Source organism: Bombus huntii, chromosome 8 (genome assembly GCF_024542735.1).
Source record: "Bombus huntii isolate Logan2020A chromosome 8, iyBomHunt1.1, whole genome shotgun sequence".
NCBI classification, from domain to species: domain Eukaryota; kingdom Metazoa; phylum Arthropoda; class Insecta; order Hymenoptera; family Apidae; genus Bombus; species Bombus huntii.
This window is the reverse complement of record NC_066245.1, coordinates 8,191,311-8,215,593: the sequence shown is the minus strand read 5'-3', so window position 1 is coordinate 8,215,593 and position 24,283 is coordinate 8,191,311. Positions and strand designations below refer to the sequence as shown.

Here is a 24,283-nt window from a genome sequence, read left to right as displayed (position 1 = left end):
GCTACTCTCGAATGATAATTCTCGCTCCGTTAAATTTCATTGACTGGTGACATAGAATTCGTACCATCACAGCTCACTCGTTTCTTGTTCCCTTCCTTAGTTTGATTATGGGAAATTGGGATAGGAAGTTTCCCCACTGACAAGTATCGTAGATTTAGAAAATCTTTCGGATGAATTCGAATTTTCTAATTATTTCTCTATGAATATTAATTCTGTTCATATTCAACGGGACCACATTCTGTTATTCATAGAAGCTTCCTTAAATTAGAGAAAAATGTATGTACGAGTTTCCGTTTCAATTGTAAGATAAAATTTTCTTGAATCATTGAAAGATTTCTTGTCGGTTACGAAGCTAGATCGAGACATAGAAAATTCGAAAAGTACACAAGTGATCGATTACAAAATCGACGAAAGATGGTTTAATTGAAAATCGTGAATTTCCAAAGTTGGCTGGTCCATCCGGCGTCAATAGGAACGATAAACAATTAAGCCAGCTACGATCTCATACTATCGGTTCTCATTAAACGTTACGCGAACAATACGCAAAGGCATCGACGTGGTCCACCGGTGTAATGTAACCTAATTAAGCTGACAATAGATAACCAGGTTGCATGGGACCGTGCGCTCGCGATTCCAATGGATATCCCAAAGGAGAAGATAAGACCTTTGAAATATCGACAGCGGCTGAAGGGTGTATAGAGGTCGAGACAGAGAGATAATCCTCTGGAGTAGTTCCCGCCACGGAGCTTAACCAGTCAAGGATAATCACCGTAAGGCACCTCCTATATCCACGTAAAACGGTATCGACGTCGGCGATCGTCTCGAATTTCAACGAGGCCGCAATAAAGATTCGTCAGACGCTTACCCCGGGAGTCCTCGATGAACCGAATTCAGCGGCTTTTTCCTTTTGCCCTTTTCCGTTTTCTTCGTCCCTACCTCGCTCCAGGAGGGTTTGGGACCCCGTCGAGAGATTACAATCCGCGAACCGACCAGGGAATTTCTCTCTGGATTTGACGCCACCGAAAATTGAAGTCGCCTGAGACGCGCGAAGGGCTACGCGGTGACTGCCTTTTCTTTACTAAAATGTGCACTTTAGAAAATGGCAAGGTTCTCTTGATGAGGAAACAACATCCCTTGTTTCTGTTATTTAAACTTTAATCTGGGAAAGACGAATTGACTTATTGACATATCTGCGAAATTTTACACATTTCTGAAAAATTTGGAGGTGAAAAATGCACGGATTTCGCACGTAATATGCAAAAATATATAGAATATACAGGGTATAGTACTCGTTATAATATTTAATAAAACAATTTTCTACATAGTTTCTGTTTTATTAAATATCTCCAGAAAGACACGAATTTGCGTAAATATTCACAATTTACTTATTACGTTTGTATGTTTTAACTTACACGAGTTGCTATTGTTAGAGGTCCACTGCTATTTCACGTATTGTTTCATTTGTAATAACATGTTAATTTGCATCTAGTGACATAAACTTATGTGTCATAAGGGTCGCATACTGTTCGTTTAATGACATATGCGAATGCGTTATGGATCTGATTTGAAGAAATTTGGAATTGAAAGAAGAATATTCGAAATAAAGGATTTTGATCTAGTACAAGTGGTCAGTATAATTTTTACTATTAAATAAGCTCAAACCGCTTTCGATTTTGATCCTTCTACAGCTACCTTTGCATTTATAAACTGTAAGCGTAAATTCCGTTTTTCGATACCCTATATTATTTTTATCGATATTTTTCATTCACTTCCTTTCCTGATATTGTATAATATGTATGTAACATATGACAGAGTACACGTTACAATATTTTCTTTCTCTCCCATTTCTATATTCGAAACAATATTATGATAGTAAATTTAAAAGAGTGCGGTGTAGTTGAGGAATAGAAATTTCCAAAATTCATAAATCATTAACGTACATGTTAAATGATGTAATTCACGAATGTCATTAATTTCATTTCAGCAATGATAACTTCAATTATCGTTGATCATGACCTATATGCGGACGAATAACCGGTGAAGGTTAATTCCCACGTAATTAACCAAAGTGTCTAATTACAGTTGATACACGCTATACTTCAAAATGTGATATGTGTCAAATAAAAAAGAAAAAAAATTCCGATTCCATTTAAGTAGTAGTTTGAAATATTTGATAAATTGTTCACACGCAGCGGTACAAAGGCAACATGCTAATCGCAACCGATTGGTGGAATCGATTTTGTGAAAGCCAGGAAATTTCGCGGGATGAGAAGCTGTGCTGGAACGCGGCGAGGGTTTTAGTATAGGGGAGTTAACGGTTTCTGAATTCCCACAGGTTGGAACTGCGAAATCAGGCGTCGGGAGAATCCTCTAATCAGCAGCTTATCGACACTTTTCAATATGCACACGGGTGGTCCTCTGTCGCCCCGTACGAAATAAAGATTTAATTCGATTGCCGATAATTAGTTATCTGGCGTTTCAGTGGGCCACTAATAACTGGATTTAGCGTAGAAAGCCGGCGAATTAGCAACTCGTCGAAAAGCCGTAATTACCAGCGATCGTAATGCTTGTGGAAAGCAGGATTTCAAATACGCTTCGGTAACAAATCTGTAAATTACGCACGCGCGCAATCCGCTATTTTCTGCTCTACTTTACTTGTCAAAATTTCACCTGTCCAAGGTGTAACGTTCTCGGATGTTGCAAGCAACGTTTCCCATAGCTTTCGTAGCGCAACGACACGACGCGACGCTTTAAAGCCTTTTCCATCCTAGACGACATGGGAGGCAAAGGATGAATAAGGAGAGAAGAAGGACGAGGCGAAGTAAGAAAACGAGTGAGCGGATTTTAAACCGTCGAAATCTGGGAAAGTGTCGTTAAGCCGTGGATTAATCTATCCATAAAGGTTCGCCACGGAGCGGCCGCATTACCTGGCCCGGGTACAGATATGCAAACGAGCTCATGCTTCGCTTATCGTACGCTTATCGATTTTCGCAACGTGTTTAATGCCGGTTGTCGGTAATAAAGTCGAAAGATCGATGCCGGGAGAACCAACTTTCGCCGCAAAACTACCTCCTGGTTTAATCGTAATAAACACCAGCTTCGTTTCAGGCGGTCGAAACGGAAACAACCAACTCGGCGAATGAAGTTACACACGCCGCTATTTTGATTCAGTTTCGCGTTGATACATATATACACAGAGTTTCTGTTAAACGTTGATAACGTCAATCGAATCGTAGTCGTGTAACGTGTGTGTGTGTGTGTACGCGTTAACTATTATTTGGCGTGTAACCCGGTCATTCGACCTCGCGTACGCTCGAGCAGGAAATCGATCGAGCGCGACAAGATTTATTCCGACATCAGCGTTGCCGATTACGACCATTGATCCTTTTTTTTCTTCTACGAAAAAACCTTGCTCCTTCTTTCTTCTTACCTTTTTCTATTTTTCTTTTTTTACTTTGACCGAACAGAAGTGGCCAAATAATTCGTGGTGAGACTGCATCATATTTCACGTGGCTCTCGATTCAGAGACGGCCGCCGGCTAGAAGAATTTATTAAATCGGCCAAATTTATATCCTCCCGGCGAATTTTTCAACCAGCTCGTAAGACTGTATTTTCATCGCGCGCAAAATTGATTTCGCGCCCGCCGAAGGCGCCAGAATTGGCCTGCTACCCTTTGAACAGAGAGAAAGTGGCCTGCGCACTCCATTCGCTAAAGTAGGCATTTAATCGCAGCGAATAAATTTAACCCGCCTTAATAAATCTTCCGACGTCAGACCAGCCCCGATCGTCTCGCGTTTTTTTGAACTATGCACGGAGGAGTGAGCGCGCGCGCTATCACGCTTTCACTCACGAGCCACCCTTCTGCGCTTGCCCTCGGTAGGACCAGCCGTTACCTTTTCCCACATCCGCGAATATATTCCGCGTCCCTGGCCACTCCTCCCCCGTTCCTTTTTTCTCTTATTTCCGTCGACCGTGAAATTGCTTGTCCTATGCGACTCTCGTCGCTCCCTCGTCGCCTTCTTTCCTCATTCATCTTCGCGCGGCGGTTCGTTCTTTTAAATCATCTCGAAAGGCGTCTGGACGCATTGCCGGAGCACCGTGCATAATTAAAAGTTCTCGTTTACCTAACAGCTCGGCAGAGACCGAGGTATCCGGAATGTAGATCTTGTGTCAATAAATTTATGAGTCGATCCGTGTCCTCTAATTATCACGAACGATTTATCTACCATTAATTTCTCTCAAATATTTAGATGCTAAAGTTCGAGACTGTTTTTGGTTCGAGAAGAAACCGTAATTGATCCATCCAAAGATTTTTTTTCGATAAGATTACACTAGGCGGTAAGTGAAATTCTATTCAATAAGTATACCTAACACAGTATGTTTCTACATAATATTTTCAATGATGAGAAATCGAAAGCTTGCAATCTTTAGGGACTTGAACGAAACAGCTGATAGCTTTAGGAAAAAAATGGAGGTACATTCGTACGATCATACGTTATTCAATAAAATATTACCTAACTGTATGAAAATACTCTTTAAAGACTATTTTTTGTTAATATAGCTACGAACTTTCTGATCAACTCAATACGTTCAGAAACGAAAATAAGTTGTATAATTGTATTGTTTTCATAGCGTGGTACGTTTCCTCTGCTCAAAGTTTATTAGTGTTTATTTTTTCGTATGAAGGAACAACTATCGACGTCCGATTAGAAATTATAGCTTATCGTTCTCCGATTGCTTTGAGAAGCAACGATCTTTGCAAGAAGCGCAACACGATCGTCGAAAGACACAAGTATATTCGCGTGAAAACAAACAAACGAAGTGGAATGATTCATAGTAGTTATCCGTAGTAAGGATAGCCAAGTGGAATAGGTCTGTCTTTTCGGTGGCAGTGGGCCTCCCGAGGATCGAGCCAATCAGGATCTTTATAATTAAGTTTTCTGTCTAATCTTCACGATGGCCGATTAACCAACGTTCCTTCTACTCTGTATTTCCCCTCTCCATAAACATGGCAATAGTACAATTTCTGGAATTAAGCCGACTGACCTCGGCCAGGTATCGCGCAAGCAAGGGGCTCGTTGATGGAAGCGGCAAATCTCTCAGGGATTTCTGACAAGGATCAGGACGTTTGCCTGTTTCCTTTTCTTCTTTTCTTTCGTTTTCTTCTCAGTCACCTTAATCCGTGTCCGTACCAAACTCCCTCGACTAGAAAGACGTATAGAGAGCCAATCCTCTCCGCGAAAACGTCTCGTATTTTCGATAATAGCGATGTTTCTTCTGTTCTTTTGGATCGCTGTCATTTTAGTTGACTATTCGCTAGCATTGCAATCAGCAATTAATCAAGTGTGATGACATTCATACATAATATAATGGCAGATACACATAATGACAATTATTTTTACAGACATGAATTTTATTTAAATACAAGGCATGTATATGTGCTTAATTATAATACTTATTGCAAATTTTTGTGACATTAGAGAGTGATTTGAGTATATATATCGGTTATTCTATATGTAGATATTAGCTCTCGTTTTATATTTTCCATCGCTAAAATCAGATACTAATTGCCAAATATAATTTTGTAATTATAGAATAATCACAACATTAATTACGAAATAATTAATATCTGAAGCACACAGCGAAAGCAACGTTTCACTATAATTGAAAATTATTATGTTATCCAGTGTACACTTCTAGATTTGATACAGACAAAGTTTTATCTTTTTATTCTAATAAAATCTATTTCGAATATCATAAATAGTATACCTCCTCTCACAATTATAAAATTAGACCACGAAAATTTGTACTATGGGACGAAACAATCATACCTCAAGTACATTCATACATATGCATAGTATCATGTGACGAAAAACATCAAACAAGACCCTACGTGATACAAACATCAAACCGGTAATATAAGTACAAATTCTTAACACACGTAATAAGCACCTTTTATATACCGATCATCCTTTTCACCACTGATTTTCCTCAAACCGTCTACTTGGCAGTATCAGGTCAATAACGATAAAAAGTTCCTTTCGAACAACAAAAGTGCCGGATATACGTATCCCGTTGGAAAACGATTTCGCGACATTTAAACAATCCAATATCGGCGAGCACGGATACGAAATATTTCCAACGATCAGGGGAGAGCACTCGACGATAGCGATCCGATTGAAAAGGAGCCCGGCGAACATTCTCTATGTTACTTTCATAAGCGTCATCTGTGTCCCCATTGTTCCCCGACACATTGTTTCATCAGACCACGCGTACAAGTAATATACGATCACAGTGAAACGGGTCAATGGTTCGTCGTACAATATCCTTTCGTCTCGTCGAAACGAAATTAACGAGATGCTTTCGATACAGTTGATCGACGACAAACCAGCCACTTAATGAACGATCAATGAGGTGGTTTGTGGCGAGGTTAGGAGTTGGGGAAGGCCAAAGTCGTCTTCTCCGCGTCGCGATTCAGCGTATCACGTAAATGACATTAATTTGTTATTCAAAGGGGAGCGGGATAAAGAATGCAGTTATGTTGGTCGTACCCGACGATGAAATTATATCCATTAAGTCTAAGGAATTTTTCATGCGGCCGAGTTCTTTACCCTGGCGTCAGCTGCAGGATAACCTCGAAGGCGGTTTGAAAGAAATGGGAAGGAGCCGAGAAAATGAAGGCCGTAGACGCGAGACTTACGATGTTTAAAATTTGTGCAAACGTGTCAGGTACCTTGCATTATATCGCGATGTGAGAAAAAGTAGAGTCCTCGAATTTGGTTGTCAACACTTTGTGGACAAAATGAATCGTTTATTTCCACGCTTAATTTTTCACCATTTCAGGCTTCTTATAATTTTAACAAAATTCTATTAGATTTTCTATTATATCACGCAACTAATTTTTCAGCTAAGTGTTTGAAAGCTTTGTCAAGAGAAATAAAATATTCGTATTTTCGATAAAGATTCACTTTGAAAAATTTTGCTACGAGGAAGATAAAAATAGCACCATGAACAATTAGATGTTCTTAATATTCAATTTACACTTATGTTCTACGTACGTTGTAGTTCTTTCCCCATGTAAAACTAACCAGAAAACGAAGTGATTTTTAAAATCAACTTTCTACGAATGTTTGTGTCACACATAGATTAACAATTACAAGACGCTTCACTCTATATTCGGAAAAATCATTATTTAGGCGCTAAAAGATAAAGAAATAAAGCGCGAGAAGATCGTGATGGTTATGAGATTACGTCATTCACATTTGACTTAATTTGTCTTATAAATTGTTCTTCATTCTACGCGTTTGATTTGGCACCGCGGCTAACGAGTTTATGCAATATTTATTTTTGGTCCACTCAAAAACTGTTCCAGCTTCGTTTTAACGAATTCCGTCTTCGTTTGAATAATGTATTTCGATATTTGCTTTTTTTTTGTACAGTGCCCGGCCTACCGTGTACTAATTGCTCGATTATGAAGAAAGTAATCGATAGCTGAACGAGCGTATTTGTTGACTCATGCCTATAACTTGGTAGAGTTGGTGTTTATCGAGGTAGGAGCGTCTATTCACGGGGATCGGACAAAGAAGCCTGATAACACGACCTTATCCCGGTGACAAGTGGATCGAGCTTAAATGCTCTGTGTAGCTAGTGAAAACAAACCCGAGTCCTTCAATCGAACAAAGGGCACCCACACGTACTACCTTCTGATCGTATATCGCGCGGTAAGCCCCGACTTGGGCAAAACTTAATCGCAATCGCTGGTTTCGATCGGACAAAGCTTTCTTCTGATCGGAAACTTTGTCTGTTTTATGACTTTGCTCGAAAAATTACGCAACGCGAAATTCTCTTTGTAAGCAGAAAAATTGGAAACGCTATGAAGGGTAGTTAGGAAGGAACAAAATTAATTCGAAACTGCAGGTGAAAATACAAAATTTTGAACATTGGGAAGTCGAACTGATGTCAAGGAAATGATGCTGCGTGACAGACAAGTAAAAGAACGGTACTTTTTAGTTAGGAGAATGTGAATTACACGCGGAATATTGTGAAAAAGAAGTAATAGGCGCTAGAGTAATTTATTTCGGCGTTTACAGCTATCGCGTGATGGAGCCGCGATCGTAAATACTAGCTACGGTAAAAACGATAACAAAAAGAAGAACAAAAAGAAGGAAGTGATATGTAACCTACAAAGAAATAACTTTGCCTAATCCTGTACATTTTTTACCATTCATTCTCCCTTTAAATCGGTAAAGCTGATAAACTTTGAAAATCCCGTAGGCATTCGAATAAGAAACAGTCTACACTACTGTTCAAAAATATATAGAAACATGGTTATTTTGCATAAGATACATTTTGAATTTCTATGTCGTTTAGAAGTTTAACTTCTTGATTGTAGTCCGAGTAACGATTCAATTATAGTTAATGTCAAGAAAGCTTAAACGAGTGTAACGATATTACGCAGATTATACGAGCGGCTGCGAATGAATTATTCGAGGAAATCGATTGGTCCCCCGTAGTAGCACGAAGATTGATAGTCCGCCCAGTTCGACGGACGTGAATATAGCAGAGGATTACTTTCCCGTCGACAGTTCATTAAACCTCACAGAAATAAAACTCTCGGTGAAAATTTAAGGACATTTTGTTCTTTTTACGCGAAAAATCCCAATTCTCTCCCGTCTTTTTTTTTTCTTTTGACAGTCAATGTTTGGGCCATTCACATATCCGTAACGACGTGATCCTCTGATCATGTGATCGTGATCACCCATGGTATATTTCCCGATTTTCCATACCATTGGTTCCAATACTGTACAAAACCAGAAGAAAGTCTTCCGAGACTAACAAGAATGAAATATGAGGAAAACGAGGTCTTCTGTTTGAGGAGAGCGTAACAAAATTAGCAAAAATGTAGAATCGAAATGTAAATCGAAGAGCTGTGCTGTTAACTGGATTAGGATTTCCTGCGTTTAAAACGGTCCACTTTCGCCAAGTCGGACAAAAAATCTCAACGTCCACATTTGTGTTGCAGGTTAAGCCACTCGTTTTCGGAAGTAGTCGTCCGAGATATACATCGTTGGTCATAATTATCAGAACACTTTCTCGTTACATTTCTAAAAAGAAAAAACTGTCAAGTGTTACTCTATTTTGTTTTGTTTTTCGTTACAATTAGAAAATAAAGTCAGTGAAAAGCATTCAATTTGTACTAACTATTAAGTGTTTCAATATTAAGAGTGTTTATTTTAAAGCCTCATTACATTAATATTTTTTATAGGAGAAAAATGAATATTCTCCTTCCTCCCTCCCCCATGCAATGCTATATGTACATAGATGGTTTTATATATAAATCTAAAATTTTCAACTAATACACGTATGTAATTAAATGGTTCTATCAATTCTAGCGAAAACAATCGACCGGACATTCATTTCATCAAGAGCTATCCTTTTCAGCTTTGCATAGGATCCATCTATAAAAATATAAATTTGTACAAACATCTGCACTCTAGTTTCTCTCTAATAACACTTCGAAATTGAAACAAATTTTTCCCTGATCACGTTCCTCTGTTTAAACTCGTAAAAACGTAAAATCACATAAATATTCAGAATGTATTTTAATAAAATTTAATACTGTCATGGAAATATTGTATCCAATATCGCGTTATCCGATGAACCATTATGAGCAACGTAGAGACCAATTGAGATTTAATTATTAAGCTGGAATGGGACCAGCGGAGGCGGACTTCGGCGGACTTCGCACGTACGACCATTCATTTCGCCGAACGGGAATGGCAGTCGCATCGTAGAAAGAGAAAGAACGGTATCTTGTGAACAGAAGGGAACGAGAGGGTCAGAGGTAGGGGGAAGATAAAACGGAGGTTCAGAGGGGACGGAATTCTTAATCAAGTTTCTTTTCCGATCCTCTTATCCTCGTTCAACGGGGCCAGACAAAGCCGTGAGAGTGAAGAGAAGTTATAGGAAATAATATATCAGCCGGGTGTCGTTATGGTCGCCGAATATTGAAGTTTCGCCCGCGAACCACTTCGCCTTGCCGCTCTAGCTGGCAGGCCCTTTCAGAAAACTATCGTAATACCTCATAGAACTTGGAAAATATTAGTTTTATAATAAAGTTCGAACAAACTTCCTTCTTCGCCTTCCGTTCTCATCCCCCTCTCACTCTCTTTTTCCTTCTCTTCCTGCCTCTTATCCCTTTGACTCTCCCTCTCACCCCTTCTCGCGCAACCACGCGGAGTTTCCATCGGAGCCACAGACGGTCTGCAGTCATTTCGTCCGTGGATTATTAATCTTTGAGGAAATCAAGCGCCGTTTTGACGAAGAATTCCTCACAATGCTATGTCCCGACGACGATTCTCTGCAACGGCGAGCCACACCGCAACGTCGAAACTTTCTCCAGCGATAAACGGCTCCGTGAGTTTCGAATTAAAAATCCGTCGTCCCGTGGGACCAAGAAAGCGGTCGTTATTCTCTACCGACCAGTTACTTCTTAGCTGGAATCTTCTTAAAATTTTTTAACCATAGAACAGAATCACCGAGATGCAGGTTTGTAACTCGAATAAAAGAATGTTTTATTTCTTGGATGTAGTAATATGTACTTTGGTTTTCATATCTTTGTTATTTGTGCATCTTCCTACATTTTTATATTCTATAATAAAAATTGTTCTTAAACGTTGAATTTTCTACGAGATAAAAATGTTTAATGATGGCAATTGTTACAGTTTGTTTCAAATAGACTGGTAACTCGATTAGACTACAATTTATAAAGTTTGGTTAGACTAAAGCTTACAAAACTTTTTGCAGGGAAAACATTTTCAATGCTGTAAATCACTTTAAACGCGCTGGAAGGATATTTTAAATAAGAAAAATGAGAAATTCAACAACAACGAAAAAATTGCATTACTGAAAAACACAGATGGAAGACAATCATAAGTAACGATGAATACTACATTTTTAAAATTAATCGGTAAAAATTTTAATTAGAACAAGTAACTCCGTTCTTTTCCAAAGAATAAGTTGGACGAAACTTCTCGGTCAATAATATCACAACTTATAGTATTTACTGATAATATCTTTGCATATAATATAGGTTTATTCCTTTATTGCCAACAAGTTCACAAGTACTTTTAATCAAGTTATTGCTGAGGCGGCCTTCGGGAAATTGAAAGATATTTAAAACCGCAAAGAAGGCGGATTTAACAGGGAATCCTATTAGAAGACTGATTTACGAGCTATGTAATTTAAAACTATTTACGTAGCGTTACCACGACGGACTGGTGGCTATTACATTGAGTCGCAAAACTGTAAAAGAAAGAAAAAGAGAAAAAAACAAAAGGGCGTCAGAGATGAAAATCGAAGCGCTACTTTTCGCGCCGTAGATCCAGCTTCCATTGTCTTCCTTTTTCAAAGGCTCAAACTAATTTTCTTCCTTGCCCAACCCCCTGCTGCTATGGCCTCGTCACTCTGTTCCAACCACTGCTTCTTTCTCTTTTCTTCATCTACCTTTCGTCCATTTTTTGCACATACATTCGCCACCTTCATTTGACGACGCGGTCCACAATAAAAAAAAAAAGTACGAACGAAGAACCACCGGAATGAGAGATTAATAATACAAACGCGTCACCGTTATTCTTCATGATCGACACTCACGGTTCATTCGTCACCGTAAACGATTCATAAAAGGTGCACATGTTTAATACAGCCTGCCTTATTTATTTCTTTTTTTTTTATCTTTCATTTGCAAAAGAATTGAAAGTTACAAGCGTCGACGACTAAAGTGTAAAAGTTGGAACAACTAAATTATAAACGAAAGAAATTAAAATGAAAGATATGTGAAAAAACATATCGTCGACGATAAAAATTAAACAGTTGTGCAACTGAAGTCTATAGTTTATAATTTGTCGCTTATCAAACTATGTATGGTAACAGCGTAGTTAGACAACCAATGGAATAAACTTTTGCAATAACATTCTTTCTGTTCCCATCGTTTTTCCCTCTAACAATATAATACAAGACGAACAAGCTTTTATATCCACATATTTTACAAAAAATCAATTTTACGAAAACTTACGTATTGTTTGTTCTAACAATTCTGGCAATTCCAATATCGAACAACATTTTCTGACAGGATTTATTAAATAAAAGGAACTACAGGACAAAATTACTTACGTTGAAAAGACTCGTGCCGATCGTAGTGTTTGCGACACTACAGAGATCACACCAAAGAGCAGGACAAAGACGCGTGCGGCAAATTGAATTAAACCGGCGTTACTTACAACGCGCCGCGGAGTGGTGTAGATTTACGCGCGGGCTTCGACGAAAGTTATGGTAACGACCGAGTTCTCTTCTCGCAAGTTGGCACGAGGAAAGCTATCGGTAAAACCGAACCAGTTAGTCGCGACCGGGATGAGAAAATGGCTAGAGAGAAGGGTAAACAGAAAGGATGGCGAAAGACTTTTCCTCGCCTTTCCCTTTCTTCCTTTTCCCAACTTTTCTCGCAGCTCCCTTCGTTCGGTCCAATTTCCTTCTGCACATTTTCCTGCATTCCCGTGCGCAAACCTCGCGAGTGGTCATTCGATATACGTGCCACTCGGAAATGTCGATAGCGAATTTCTCCGTGGAAAATCGGTGGAACCAGAGGGAACTGGGGATAAGTGCGAGCGTGGGGGCCTTCCTTTCGTACGTGAACAGAGAATGAGACAGAAGGGGAGGGTAGAGTGGTCGAAGAGCGAGCTATAGAGGGAAAAGAAACAGGAAGAAGCGAAGTAAGAGAAAAAGAGGCACACAGGGATGCGGGAAGGACGGGAGAAGATAACAGGACCGGGAGAAGCGAGGGAGAACAAAGGGTGCTTATCGACACCGCAGTTCTTATCCCTAGTAACTCCTTTTATTTTATCCGTTTCCGTTTCCCGAGCTACTGGGCTAAAGCCTCGAACTCGTAGCTTGTATCTGAAAGATAATCAGACTCTGAGACGTACTCGAATGCAGACGGCAATTTTAGGCCGCGTCCCTTGTCCCTCTTGTGTCGTTTTCTCAAACCAAACGAACGAAAATATCATTGTAAAACAAAAACAAACGAAAATAAGAAAGGTGAAGAGAGGAAATTAACTGAAAGACGACAGAATATTAATTGGCAATAAGGGAGAAGCGCTGAAAGTTGGGAGTTTGGACGTTGGAAGTTCTTAACGTTTCAAGTCCATCGGTTTCGACCAGATTAATTTCCTTTGAGAGTCGCATGGTACGAAGCAGGCCGCTGTTATCGGGTGGAAAGTGTAGTATCAATATTTAAACGACTTACTGAGTTTCGATGACGTAGTACAGGATAGGGTTGTTATGAGAATTACGGCTCGCCACCCAAGACAGACGCACGGACCTCGACGTGAAGTTCGATATAAGAGGACGGTCCGGCGGATCCGGCACATCTGAAAACAAATTTCCAAGTCTCAGCAATTTAAACAGTTTTATGGCTACTGATGTTTTTCTTACATAGCTTACACAGCTGTATTTCTCGTAATAACATTTGAAGTTTTAACAATCAAACGAAGCGTATTGCAGTTTACTTTAACTTTCTTAAGTGTTGAGTTAAGGGATAAAGATAGAACAAGTTTCAAAGCATCACGACTATTAGTTTTCCTGTATTTCCTGTATTTAAAGAAATTTAGGCGAGTTTGGCAGAGATACTACAAGATCGTTCATTATTATTAAACCGTAGATATTTACGCGTTTGCGACAATTGTAAATATGCGAACATGTACAAAGATAAACATCAATATACAAAATATACATATATTCCAACATTTTAGGGGCTAAAATGCTTTTTTCCCAGCCTCGCTCTTTCTTCAATGCCTGTAAACATATGAATTTGCATGAACATCCGCAGTCTAATCGTTATTAATATATTTCATACAAAGTAGAATTATGTATTTTAACATGGCGTTGAATATTTTTGTTTCTTTACTATTGTTTAGAGCTTCTTTCAAAATGAATTTGGAAAATCGCCACTTGGATTGTTGGGAAAATAATTCGCGCGAGAGTTGGAAGGTTGGAAAGTCTCCCCTTTAACTCGCTGGTTGGGGCATTTTATCGTGGTTTACAAAGAGAACAAGCTTTCGAAGGAGTCATGGTCTGAAACACCGATCACGCCCGTTGCTGTAACCAGCGTCGGATAAGAGTCAGGCATTTAATATGCACTGCCATGCGAGCCACGGAGATATAACAGTGCGCGCACGTCGCATAAGATCATAAATGAGAACGGAGGGCGCGCAACCCTTGCACGATGGAGTCGTCATCCTCCCCTGACCTCGGTCGTTCGTGCGTTCTAACGTTTTGCAGCGGGACGAGAAGCTGGTCACAGTTAACTTCCAGCAATTAATCGCCCATTGTAAATGCAGCTACGATAAACGTTTCCCCGTTTCTCTCTATCTATTCTCGCGCAGATTTTAATTCGCGCACGTCGCTTCGTTTAAATTTTATCGAGTAATTTCGAATTGTCCCTGATTGATCTACACTATGGAATAGGTTTAATTTGATAAAAAGAACGAACTGCATACGATGGATTACTGATTACAATACTATTATGGACTAATACGAGTTTCAGGCGTGTGAAGATAATCTGATTGAAAGGCAACCTGGATTTATACGTTTATGGTTGTTGTGTTCTCTCTCAAGCTGATCTATAAAAGATTCATTAAGAAATACTACTACATATAATGCAAATTGTAATGTAACATTTATCCTCGCCATTAAATAATACGCGAAATCATGATAGGTTACATCAATGAATTTTCACAAGTTACATTCAATGAACTGATAAAAATACTGCCCACCTTGGAAGACAATAGACGAAGATTTAAAAGGATTAAATCGTATGGTTTAAGAAAAGGTTCGTTAAATATAAAACACTAAAATTCATTAAAATATAGAAAGTGTTTACTATTGAATGTTTCACTTGCATTCCTTACGTACTGTCAGAACTATCGATTGATTCCAAAGAGGCTACTATAGCTACAATAGTAGTGGAGTAGTACTCCATTTATTACAACAAGAGTTTAGTTACTGTCTAATTAAATGAACTGCCTGTTAAATGAACTTCTGCCTATTAACTCCAACTATTCGAACGTAAACGCCTGTTACATAAACAAAACATCGCAGATATTGAGGAAAATCAGTGAACTCCTGTAACATATACTCCAGTTAGGTAAAAAGGAACATAAGCTTGCTTTTACATCTCCCTCAAAATAATATCAGGTATTCTACCCTCACCTCCAATAATTTCAACAGGCTAATGCACCGATAATAATTAATCGACCAGTCGGAGATAAACGACCAAGTTTATATCCAAAGCCTTTGACGCCCTTCTTTTTTTATCCGATCGACGAACAATTAGGTCGATTCGGAAGGTCCGAAAAAGTGCGCGTTAATTTCGCGGACAGATTAAACGCAATCTTGCATCGAGGCGGTCGCTTCGAATATTCATTCCCTCGTTAATAATTCACGTCACTCGATAACCAGAAGAGGAACCAATAGCTGATATTTCTTTGGTGACACGCGTCATGAAGGCGAACGCGAAACGACCATCTCCAAGAGGAGCGAAAATAAATCCTATTGTTGCGGCTTAACGAACTCGAACTCGATCTCCCGTTCGGCAACGGGAAAAATAATCGCCAGCCGACAGGGCCGAGTCATCGAGTTCGAAAAACGATGCGGGCTCGTTTGCGCAGTCTTATCGAGCGGACATGGAAACGCGAACGGGGCGTGATCGAATCCCTCTTGGACTTATTGGCTGGCCCTTCGGCCCTGTCAGTTTCTCTAACACCCGCTTTTGTTCGCGCGATCGGAACATCGGGCTGGTTAATGGGATGGATTCGAACGGATCGTTTAAAACTACTTACTTCTGATATTTATCGTTTTGTCTTTTTCTTCCGTTGTTTTTTCGCGGGTGAGTTAGAAACATTTAGATTGTAAAATGTCATTTGAGTGTACATTCCTGTTTGAGTACTAGGACGTCAACGAAGAATTAAATATGCTCGAAGAATTATTAGGAAATTATCGACATTTATAAAAATTATTCAAACCATAGATCGTAAGAATCTATATATCGAATGTTATAATAACAATTTCATTAGTCTGTTATTTCTTTTGCCATGTCTATATCTGTTTCAATTCTTCGAAAAATTTTCAAAAATTTAGATCAGAAAACTATGACAGAAAATATCTTGTAGATATTTTTAAAAAATTAAAGATACGTATATCGAATCACAATTTTACACACGTAGGGAAATTCTAATCGGCCAATCGTTTTCCTTGACAATCTAAGACAATTGTTTGGTTTCGTATGAGGCCAGTAAATGAATACTTGTGAATATTCATGAACTGTAACGTTTTTTCCTTTTTTCAAATATTTTTATTCAACAGAATAATTTTTACAAAGTATACATAACACAATTACTACTGTAAAACTGTAAAGAAATATCAAGAACAGTTTACACAATAGAGTTTTAATCTACTGTCTCCGTAATGAACGTGCTCTTATAGAACAAGATCATAATAACAATAATATAAAACTATTACATTTATTTACGTACATTTGTTTATCCATGAACCGTAATGCGCTATCAGTCGAACCCTGTTTGTTTCTAAATGAACAAATAAATTCTCGAGCAACTTTCGCGTTTCGTTACTTTAGACTAGAGCATATGTACACACAGGAATATTTCTTTAACGCAGAAGGTATACATTGTTTCATACCGTCAATATTTAAGCAAGGGAATGTAATCCTCGAGACAAAGGGAAAATTATTTGTAAACTCGAGATATTACTATCAACATGAACGTTCCCCTTACAAATGGCCCAAAGTTTTAATGAAACGATCTCTCAAACATTTTATAATCCTCAAACATTAAACGAAGGTAAAGTTGAAGAAATGAAAGATTACCAAAGACTGAAGATCACTCCAGGCCAACATTAATCCAAACTGTAGCGATTTTAATTGGCACAAGACACGGTAAATTTCGCAAACAAGAACTGTTATAATAAATTCTCAAGGCGCGTGTCTCCTTCGCACTGGATGGCGTTACAAACGATTTTTCTCAATTAGAATCAACCACGTTACCGGAACTACAGGCGAAATGTGTCTTTTACCCTCGGTAACGAGGATCCGCGGACGCTTGATACCGGAAGTTATATAGGTTAGGTTGCATACCGACGTAACTGCACACAGAGGGACGCCGCGGTTCGTCCTTTGCTATACGCGGAATATAAATTCCACCGAGGCCGTTTACCAAAATTTATGAGTGTCATTTTAAGAACTGTTTTGCCTTGCTCAACCATATGGCTCCACGTAAATATCTCTCACTACGCTTTATCGTTAAAGCTCGCCATCTAACCATTAACCTGCTGTTTCTTCCTCACTTTTTTCTTTCGATCTGGTGTTCATATTTATCAATTTTTAGTCGATCTTGTCAAGATACCGTGAGATATGCAGAAGTTTCTGTTCTTAATACTTTTTTTAAAGGGAATTAAAGCATACGATATTTTCTCATCTTAGGCCTACCCAATAGATTTACGAATTATTCTATGCAATATTCCAGACTTAATTTTTTAGATGCTGAAACTTAGCTGATTCGAGTAACTGCGCCTTACCCTATCGGTTATAAAGAGATACCGAATAATGGAAGAAATAGTTTAACAAATAAACGCTGTTATATAAAGCGAAAAATCTATCTGGTCGGAAACTTTTGCACGTAGCTGTGATTGGTATCATGGGGTTAACCGTAAAACGAATTAAAGCATCGATGGGATTATGATTTTGCAGCTTTAAGGGGTTAACGAAGCAACCAAACATTATCCGCGTAAATACACCGGAACAAGTTTATTTGCCGAGAAGCGCTTCATTCAATATTGGATGTTATATGTATCAATTCCGTACCTCCGCTCCGTGCCGGTAGTATTTTTGTCTGTGTATCGTATCCCTTAAACGTTAGTTTTCCTCCCTTTCGAGTACGCGATGGACTTTTCCTCAAGCAAATAGCTGATCGGATAAAGTAACGTGCTCCCGGGCTGTTCGATCGAGCCTTATTGAAACTGTTACCGTACCATCTGAGTCTGTATTACGTTCCATGGTTCCCCATGATGTACTTTCTCGATATTGTTTACACATTTCCCGCTACATCCTCCAATTCGCTTCTTTTCTTTAATGTTTGCAAAATATTTATTCAATTGCCGACATGTAATGAAGCGATATAAATATGTAGATATAACGAGCGTTATATGTAAGCTGCATAATTGCCACACACTTGTTGACACATTTCGCGTAAAGATACGTCTTTTTCGTGTTATTATTTAACCGATGATTATTTCTATTCCATAACGTTTTTATTAAATATTTGCATAATATTTTAAGAATATTTCTAGCCCTTATTTGAAGATTAAAGCATTTTCTCAGTTATAGCAATCTTTTTCTAATAATCTTTTTAATTTTAAATCGAATTACAAGATAAATATTAATTCAAAGACTAACGGCCTAATATACCACGAAATTCAGAATTCGCTTCTCGATGTATTTTCTGAGTGTACCTATATCCCAAGCTTCGCGATATATTTATTTAAAAGGTGCGCGATACAGATTACGTATTCAGGAGGAAACGCGAATTTAAAGGTGCATGTGAAGGATTTAAAGCGCTCCCAGGTTTAAAAAGCAGATTTAGAAGGAGGAATACGTTGGGGGAGGATAGGAGAAATTTCGCGAAGAACATCGGTTCTGCGTTTCGAATTGATTTCTTCTTGTAGAAAAGAAAAACTGAAGAAGCATCGTTTTTTCTTGGGATAAACTTTAAAGGATAAACTGTCTTCTAAGGTATCATCCACGCGATACAGCGTGCGACGGTTTCTATCGGAAATACAAACAGTTGTTTCCGATAGAACGATCGGTTAACACGAGCCATCCACACAGAACGGAAAGTTTAAAAAGATTTCGCAGCATTAGCCGCAAGTACCTCTCTAGTTGCGGAGTAGATTGAGAACTCTGACATCCCCTTCTAACGCCTTCCCTTCCTTTTAACGCTGGAATTGGGATTCGATATTGACAAGTTTCTATAACATCGAGCTCATAGAATGGTCGACTGTCAGTTTCGAATATCACCAAAAGAGAATTCTCTGTACGACGTCTCGAATATCACGCTTCATGAATACCGTGTTTCACAATCGCAAAAGGTCATTTGTTTGTTGTTTGACTTTATAACTCCGCCATATATCGGTCGTATCGAGTATCGTCCGATAGTTTCGCAACCCAGCAGTTAGAAGTGTTAGAGAACAATAAAATATATAATATACGCGACAATAAAAGATTAAATCGTAAAAATATGCTGTTATTTTATTGTTCGTAATTCGTAAAAGTTCTCTTCTTGTAAACCTTATAAAAAAGAAAGATCATTTTTATTTAGCTAAAATATATATAATCCAACTTCCATTTAATTTAACATACGAAGTGATAGCGAAATAAATCTTAGTGGTTTTCCAACGAAATGTTCTAACATTCTATTATAACTATAGAATAAAGATTGCTTTTTAAATCGCATATTGATCGTTGATTTAAAGAAATGTGATTTTTGTAGGATGTACAGACACTTTCATGTGACTTTATCGGTATAGTAGAAGAATAATGGATCATAAAAATTCTTAATTTTAAGACATTTACGAAAATGAGCTGTAAAAATGAAGTATTTTATAAGAAAATAAATATATCTATTATTCATATATGAATCAATAACGCGTTAAACTAAAATATGCAATGTTGCACGTGCGTAATATCAAGTGTGATAGAATTAAATCTCTAGCTATTTATTTCGACTGTCATTAAACCGACAGAAGAATACATTTTTAAACGTTCCCCTTCATAGATTTTATTTGTCTGGGATACATCTGTCCAAGGCATAATAAATGCGTTTCGAGCAAACGCGACAAACTGTATAGGAGGAACGATAACGCCCCTCTGTACGACGATATTTCCGATTGATAAATACGCACAGAGTCACGATCCCGCTGCCTTTATGTCACCCTTCTGTGAACCTGACCAGACGCCCGTCGGTATTTCCCTTCTGTCTGGATATACGTTGACGTTTTCCCCTTGGGTGGCCCCAGGACTATCGTTAGAACGAACGGGAAAACGGGATTACGCAGGCCGGCGTGCAAAGTGAAAAATCGCAACCGTCCCGAGGAAATTGGCCCGTGGTTCATTCTTGGCCGATAGTTCCACCAGGATATCGATTCGATTCGCCAGGATTTGCGTGGATCTTCTGTGGTTGGAGAAGCTGGAACCCAGGTGTAGAGCGACGACCAGTAATAGAAGGTACTTTTCGGCAAGCCTGTTCACAGAAATACTTTGCAAAGGTGAAAGGGTTTCCTTCCATTCTATCCTCCCTTTCATCCTTTCTTCCTTCGTCTATCCAGCCATCTTCAGATCCTTCTTTCTTCTCCCGAAATTTCTATTTTGTTCGATCCTTGCAAGCGCGTTCACAGAAATACTTAAATATTTCGCAAAGGTAAAAAGATTTCCTCCGTTTCTTTCTTCTCTTCCTTTTATCCTGTCTTGCTTCGTCTATCCATCCATCCTTAGATTCTTCTTTTCCTTTCCAATCTTTTCTATTTTCTTCCATCCTTTTATTTCACGGAAAAATCCACGCGTAAACGCGAGTCGATCCGGAAAAGTGTCGGCCACCGATGGGAATGCAATTTTCTAGGGGTGCATCGCATGGTAAATTGCACGTATAACTGCATCACGATCGAGCCCATCGTACTGCGATATTTCGTTAATGCAGTGGGAACAGCGCACTCGGTCGACTTTCGGCTGAATCGAAATTACGCGTACGTATTATGCCCTAGCTGTGTTACTTTTCTGCTTATAATTTGTTTCACGCTCATCGATTGCCGCCTCGTTAACGTAACGGCGGGCGCGCGCGTCGGCCTCCGTTGTCTGCAATATTGGCCTGTTTACGCGTTGACGGAACATAATACGCCAAACCCGTGTAAATTTCAAATTACATATTTGCCCGTTTCGCTACCCGATGCTCCAGGCGACCGCAAATTTATCGCGAACGGCTAGCCGAGATTTACACAATCGGCGTGTTTTACATTGGAAAATTAATAATCTGAGTGCTGGTCGGCCGAAAAATTCCTGCACCTCGGTTACGTTCATTAAAAACAAATAATTGACGATATTTCGCTTGGGAAGACCAATCAAAAACCAAAAATCCAATTAAAAACTAACGAGGAAGTATTGGATCCGGCTGATTTTTATCCGTTTGAAAGTGGAAAAAAAAATCATAGTGAACTAACTTCGTATTTTTGTTTGAAATCCCTGAAAAGGAGTGTTGAATAGGGTCACTGGGAATGATCCCGGGCTTTAGTTAGAGGTAGACTTCTCTGTTTAAATTTTTGTGGCAAGCGGATCACGTGTGCCGCGGAAACACGAACTCCTCTCTCAGTAGCTTTTCCTAACTGGTCAGCCAGCCTCTGACCACCAGTCGAGTTCCACGAACGCGAGTCGCGCAACCGGGTAAAACGTAAAACAGAAAAGATAGGCTGACTCGGTTGCTGACTTGGTTGGTGCTTATCCAGTTCCACTGGTCCGGGACACTGTATACCTTCCATCAGAAACATCAGTGTAAAATTAGCACCCTCTCCAGTACCTTTGTGCAAAAGCCTTCTTTTCGCGCAGCTGGTCATGGAATTTTAATGTCGTACTTGCTGCGGGGCTGTTGTTCTTTCGTCGATTTTTGATAATCTTTATTCGTCGACTGATTCTGCGCAAGGAAATGACTAGAGGAAGGGCTGGATGCAGGTTTGTCAGATTTAAGGAGGATTGATTTACCAGGGAAATTCATTTTCGACTTGGCTGCTGGCAAGATTGATTTACGATTTCAGGTACTTCCTTTCATGATCCCGACAGTGAATGAGGCATGCACGTCCCTAAAGCACGTAAGATGCAATCTTGGGATTCTTGTTTGCGAAATAGGGCGGAGCTTTCGAAATAGAATCATATTTCGTCGCGTGTGTTCAAGCACTTTTCAATCGATGAACATCTTTATTCGGAACAGTGTAGTATGGCGCTAGCTAGAAATGTTCGCGAAACATGCAATATATGCGTAATACTGGGAAAGTATCCGCTCTGGGCGAAGAGAGGTATAAAGGACGTAATATTGATGCAGTGATAGCGCGAGGTGACAGAACGCTGGAAAAATTGGTCCGTGACCGCGTGTAAAGGGCGCAAGACTCTTCGAGAATTGAGCACACTGCGCTGCTATACACGAACTTTGACGTGCACATGAACTTTTGCGAGGATGATGGAAATCGACGTAGAGAAGATTGTTGACAAGATTCTACTTTTAACAATTCAAAAGGCAATGGAATATTTCTGCTAGATTTTTCGATTTCTCGAACGTATAAATTTCATGCTCCTTCGTCCTGCTTTTTACTTTCATCCTCCATGTAGCGCAATTCCTACAATTGCCATCACGTAGACCTCCATTAACAGAGAATTCTCTAATTGACGTCGTTCCTATATCTAGCGAGTAAACCAATAAATACATACTTTTCTTTTCTCTTTTGTACTTTGATTGTTCACCTTCCTTTCCTTTCCTTCATTATATTATCATATATATATTTCATCTAGGATACAGAGAAATTACTATGCAAAAGTCTAGAAGCATCTACCAACATTTTTATCAATTTTTATTTCATTCACTTGTTTTCGCTTTTACAGTTAATGACAATATCCTGGTATCTAGTGTAGAATATGATGTTCTCCTTCGCATTGTTTGATTTGGTAAAATGTTTCGAAATCAAGTTATTTCAGAAGCGAATATTTCTCCTGTTAATAAATAAATATATATATATCTATATCTTCTTATACATGAAAGAATTGTTATCTGTTATCCTTCTTTTCTCCTAACATTAAAAATCTTTTGTATAACACAGAATTTTCACAAGTGTTCGAACACTTTCGTGAAATGGTCGAAAGAAAGAGAAGCTCTTTAAAACTATGTTTTCACACGTTCATTTACCAAACTTATTGTCAAGTACGATCCTATATACGCGTAATATTTGTTCACCTGTCCGTAAATCTGTTTGCCGCTGCAAGAATGACGCGTTCTCGCACAGTGTCTGCACGTATATGATTTTGTCGCTCTATTATTAGAACGTCGACGTCACTCGATCGTGTACGCGTTCACGCGCGCCGTCTTGGCATTCGCGTTTCGCTTAAGCCGAATTCGCGCTTTTTCACTTTAGAAAATTACTGCGGATGATCCGTCGCAAAACAACGCTTTTATCCTCGATCTATCCGCCGTGATGCTCCAAAGTGCACAATGAACAGAGTAAAGCCGAGCTTTGAATAAACGAAATGGATGATGCATTTGTATTAAAACGGTTCTGACAAGTCATAAACGCATGCTGATTGCGTATTGCGACATATTCGACCGAAAATGGAGATGAATACGGATAATTAGAATTTTGATCTTTCACAAATTAGCAAATGTAATTATTGTTGATATTTGCTCGTACAAAGCGTTTCCCTGCGGGTAAACAGAACTATACAAATTAATTTGGGATATTACTGTCAATAAGAAATATCTAACACGCATATCATTACTACCAGCGTGCTGAAAATGACTTTCAGTGTAATAAAACTAATGATTTATCCGAAGTATTTATCCAGTGAATTGGTGTTGACACTGTGGCTTTCGTCCTTCACTTTCATTGTAGAGGAATCATCATCGCAGCGATCCTCCACAGTGAAACACAGTGAAATAGTGGTTCGTTGTCGATATCTCGGTCCATCTTCCATCCGATTTGAATTCGACATTTTTTGGATGTGACCGTTCTTCGAGGCAGTCGGATTTCGCGTGAAGTCGAATGGAATTTATCGAATATAAAACAGTGCATTAGACGCGGAGAAATCTGGAGTTGGCCAGTGATGGGTACCTCACTACCTGATCCTGGCGCCAGGAAACTCTAGATGGGATTGGATCCGACTAATTTTGGTATCAATCTATCGATGTACGGTAATTCAATCTGTGTATCATATGTACAGTGTGGATATCTGTGCAAAGGGGAATGGATAGTGACAGAACATACGTGATGTATAGATATGTATAAAATGTTAAGCTGAACCATTTCATTTTGCCATTTTGTCTGTGCTAATGAAGAAATAACGATAGATAACCATAAACAATAAGCGGAGAAGAATGGTCTGACTGAACTTCTTATTGCTACAACTGTTGAACAC

The 24,283-nt window shown here is 39.0% G+C and overlaps 1 protein-coding gene across 3 annotated transcripts in view; it reads right to left on the bottom strand.

The window, feature by feature from the left end:
* LOC126869018 (tyrosine-protein phosphatase 99A-like) overlaps positions 1-24,283 on the bottom strand; it is a 419,963-nt gene that overhangs the window by 73,185 nt on the left and 322,495 nt on the right. For all 3 annotated transcript variants that reach the window (XM_050625099.1, XM_050625100.1, XM_050625097.1), the window contains exon 3: positions 13,301-13,424. In XM_050625099.1, the coding sequence (XP_050481056.1) occupies positions 13,301-13,424 (124 nt within the window). The remainder of the gene's footprint in view (positions 1-13,300; positions 13,425-24,283) is intronic.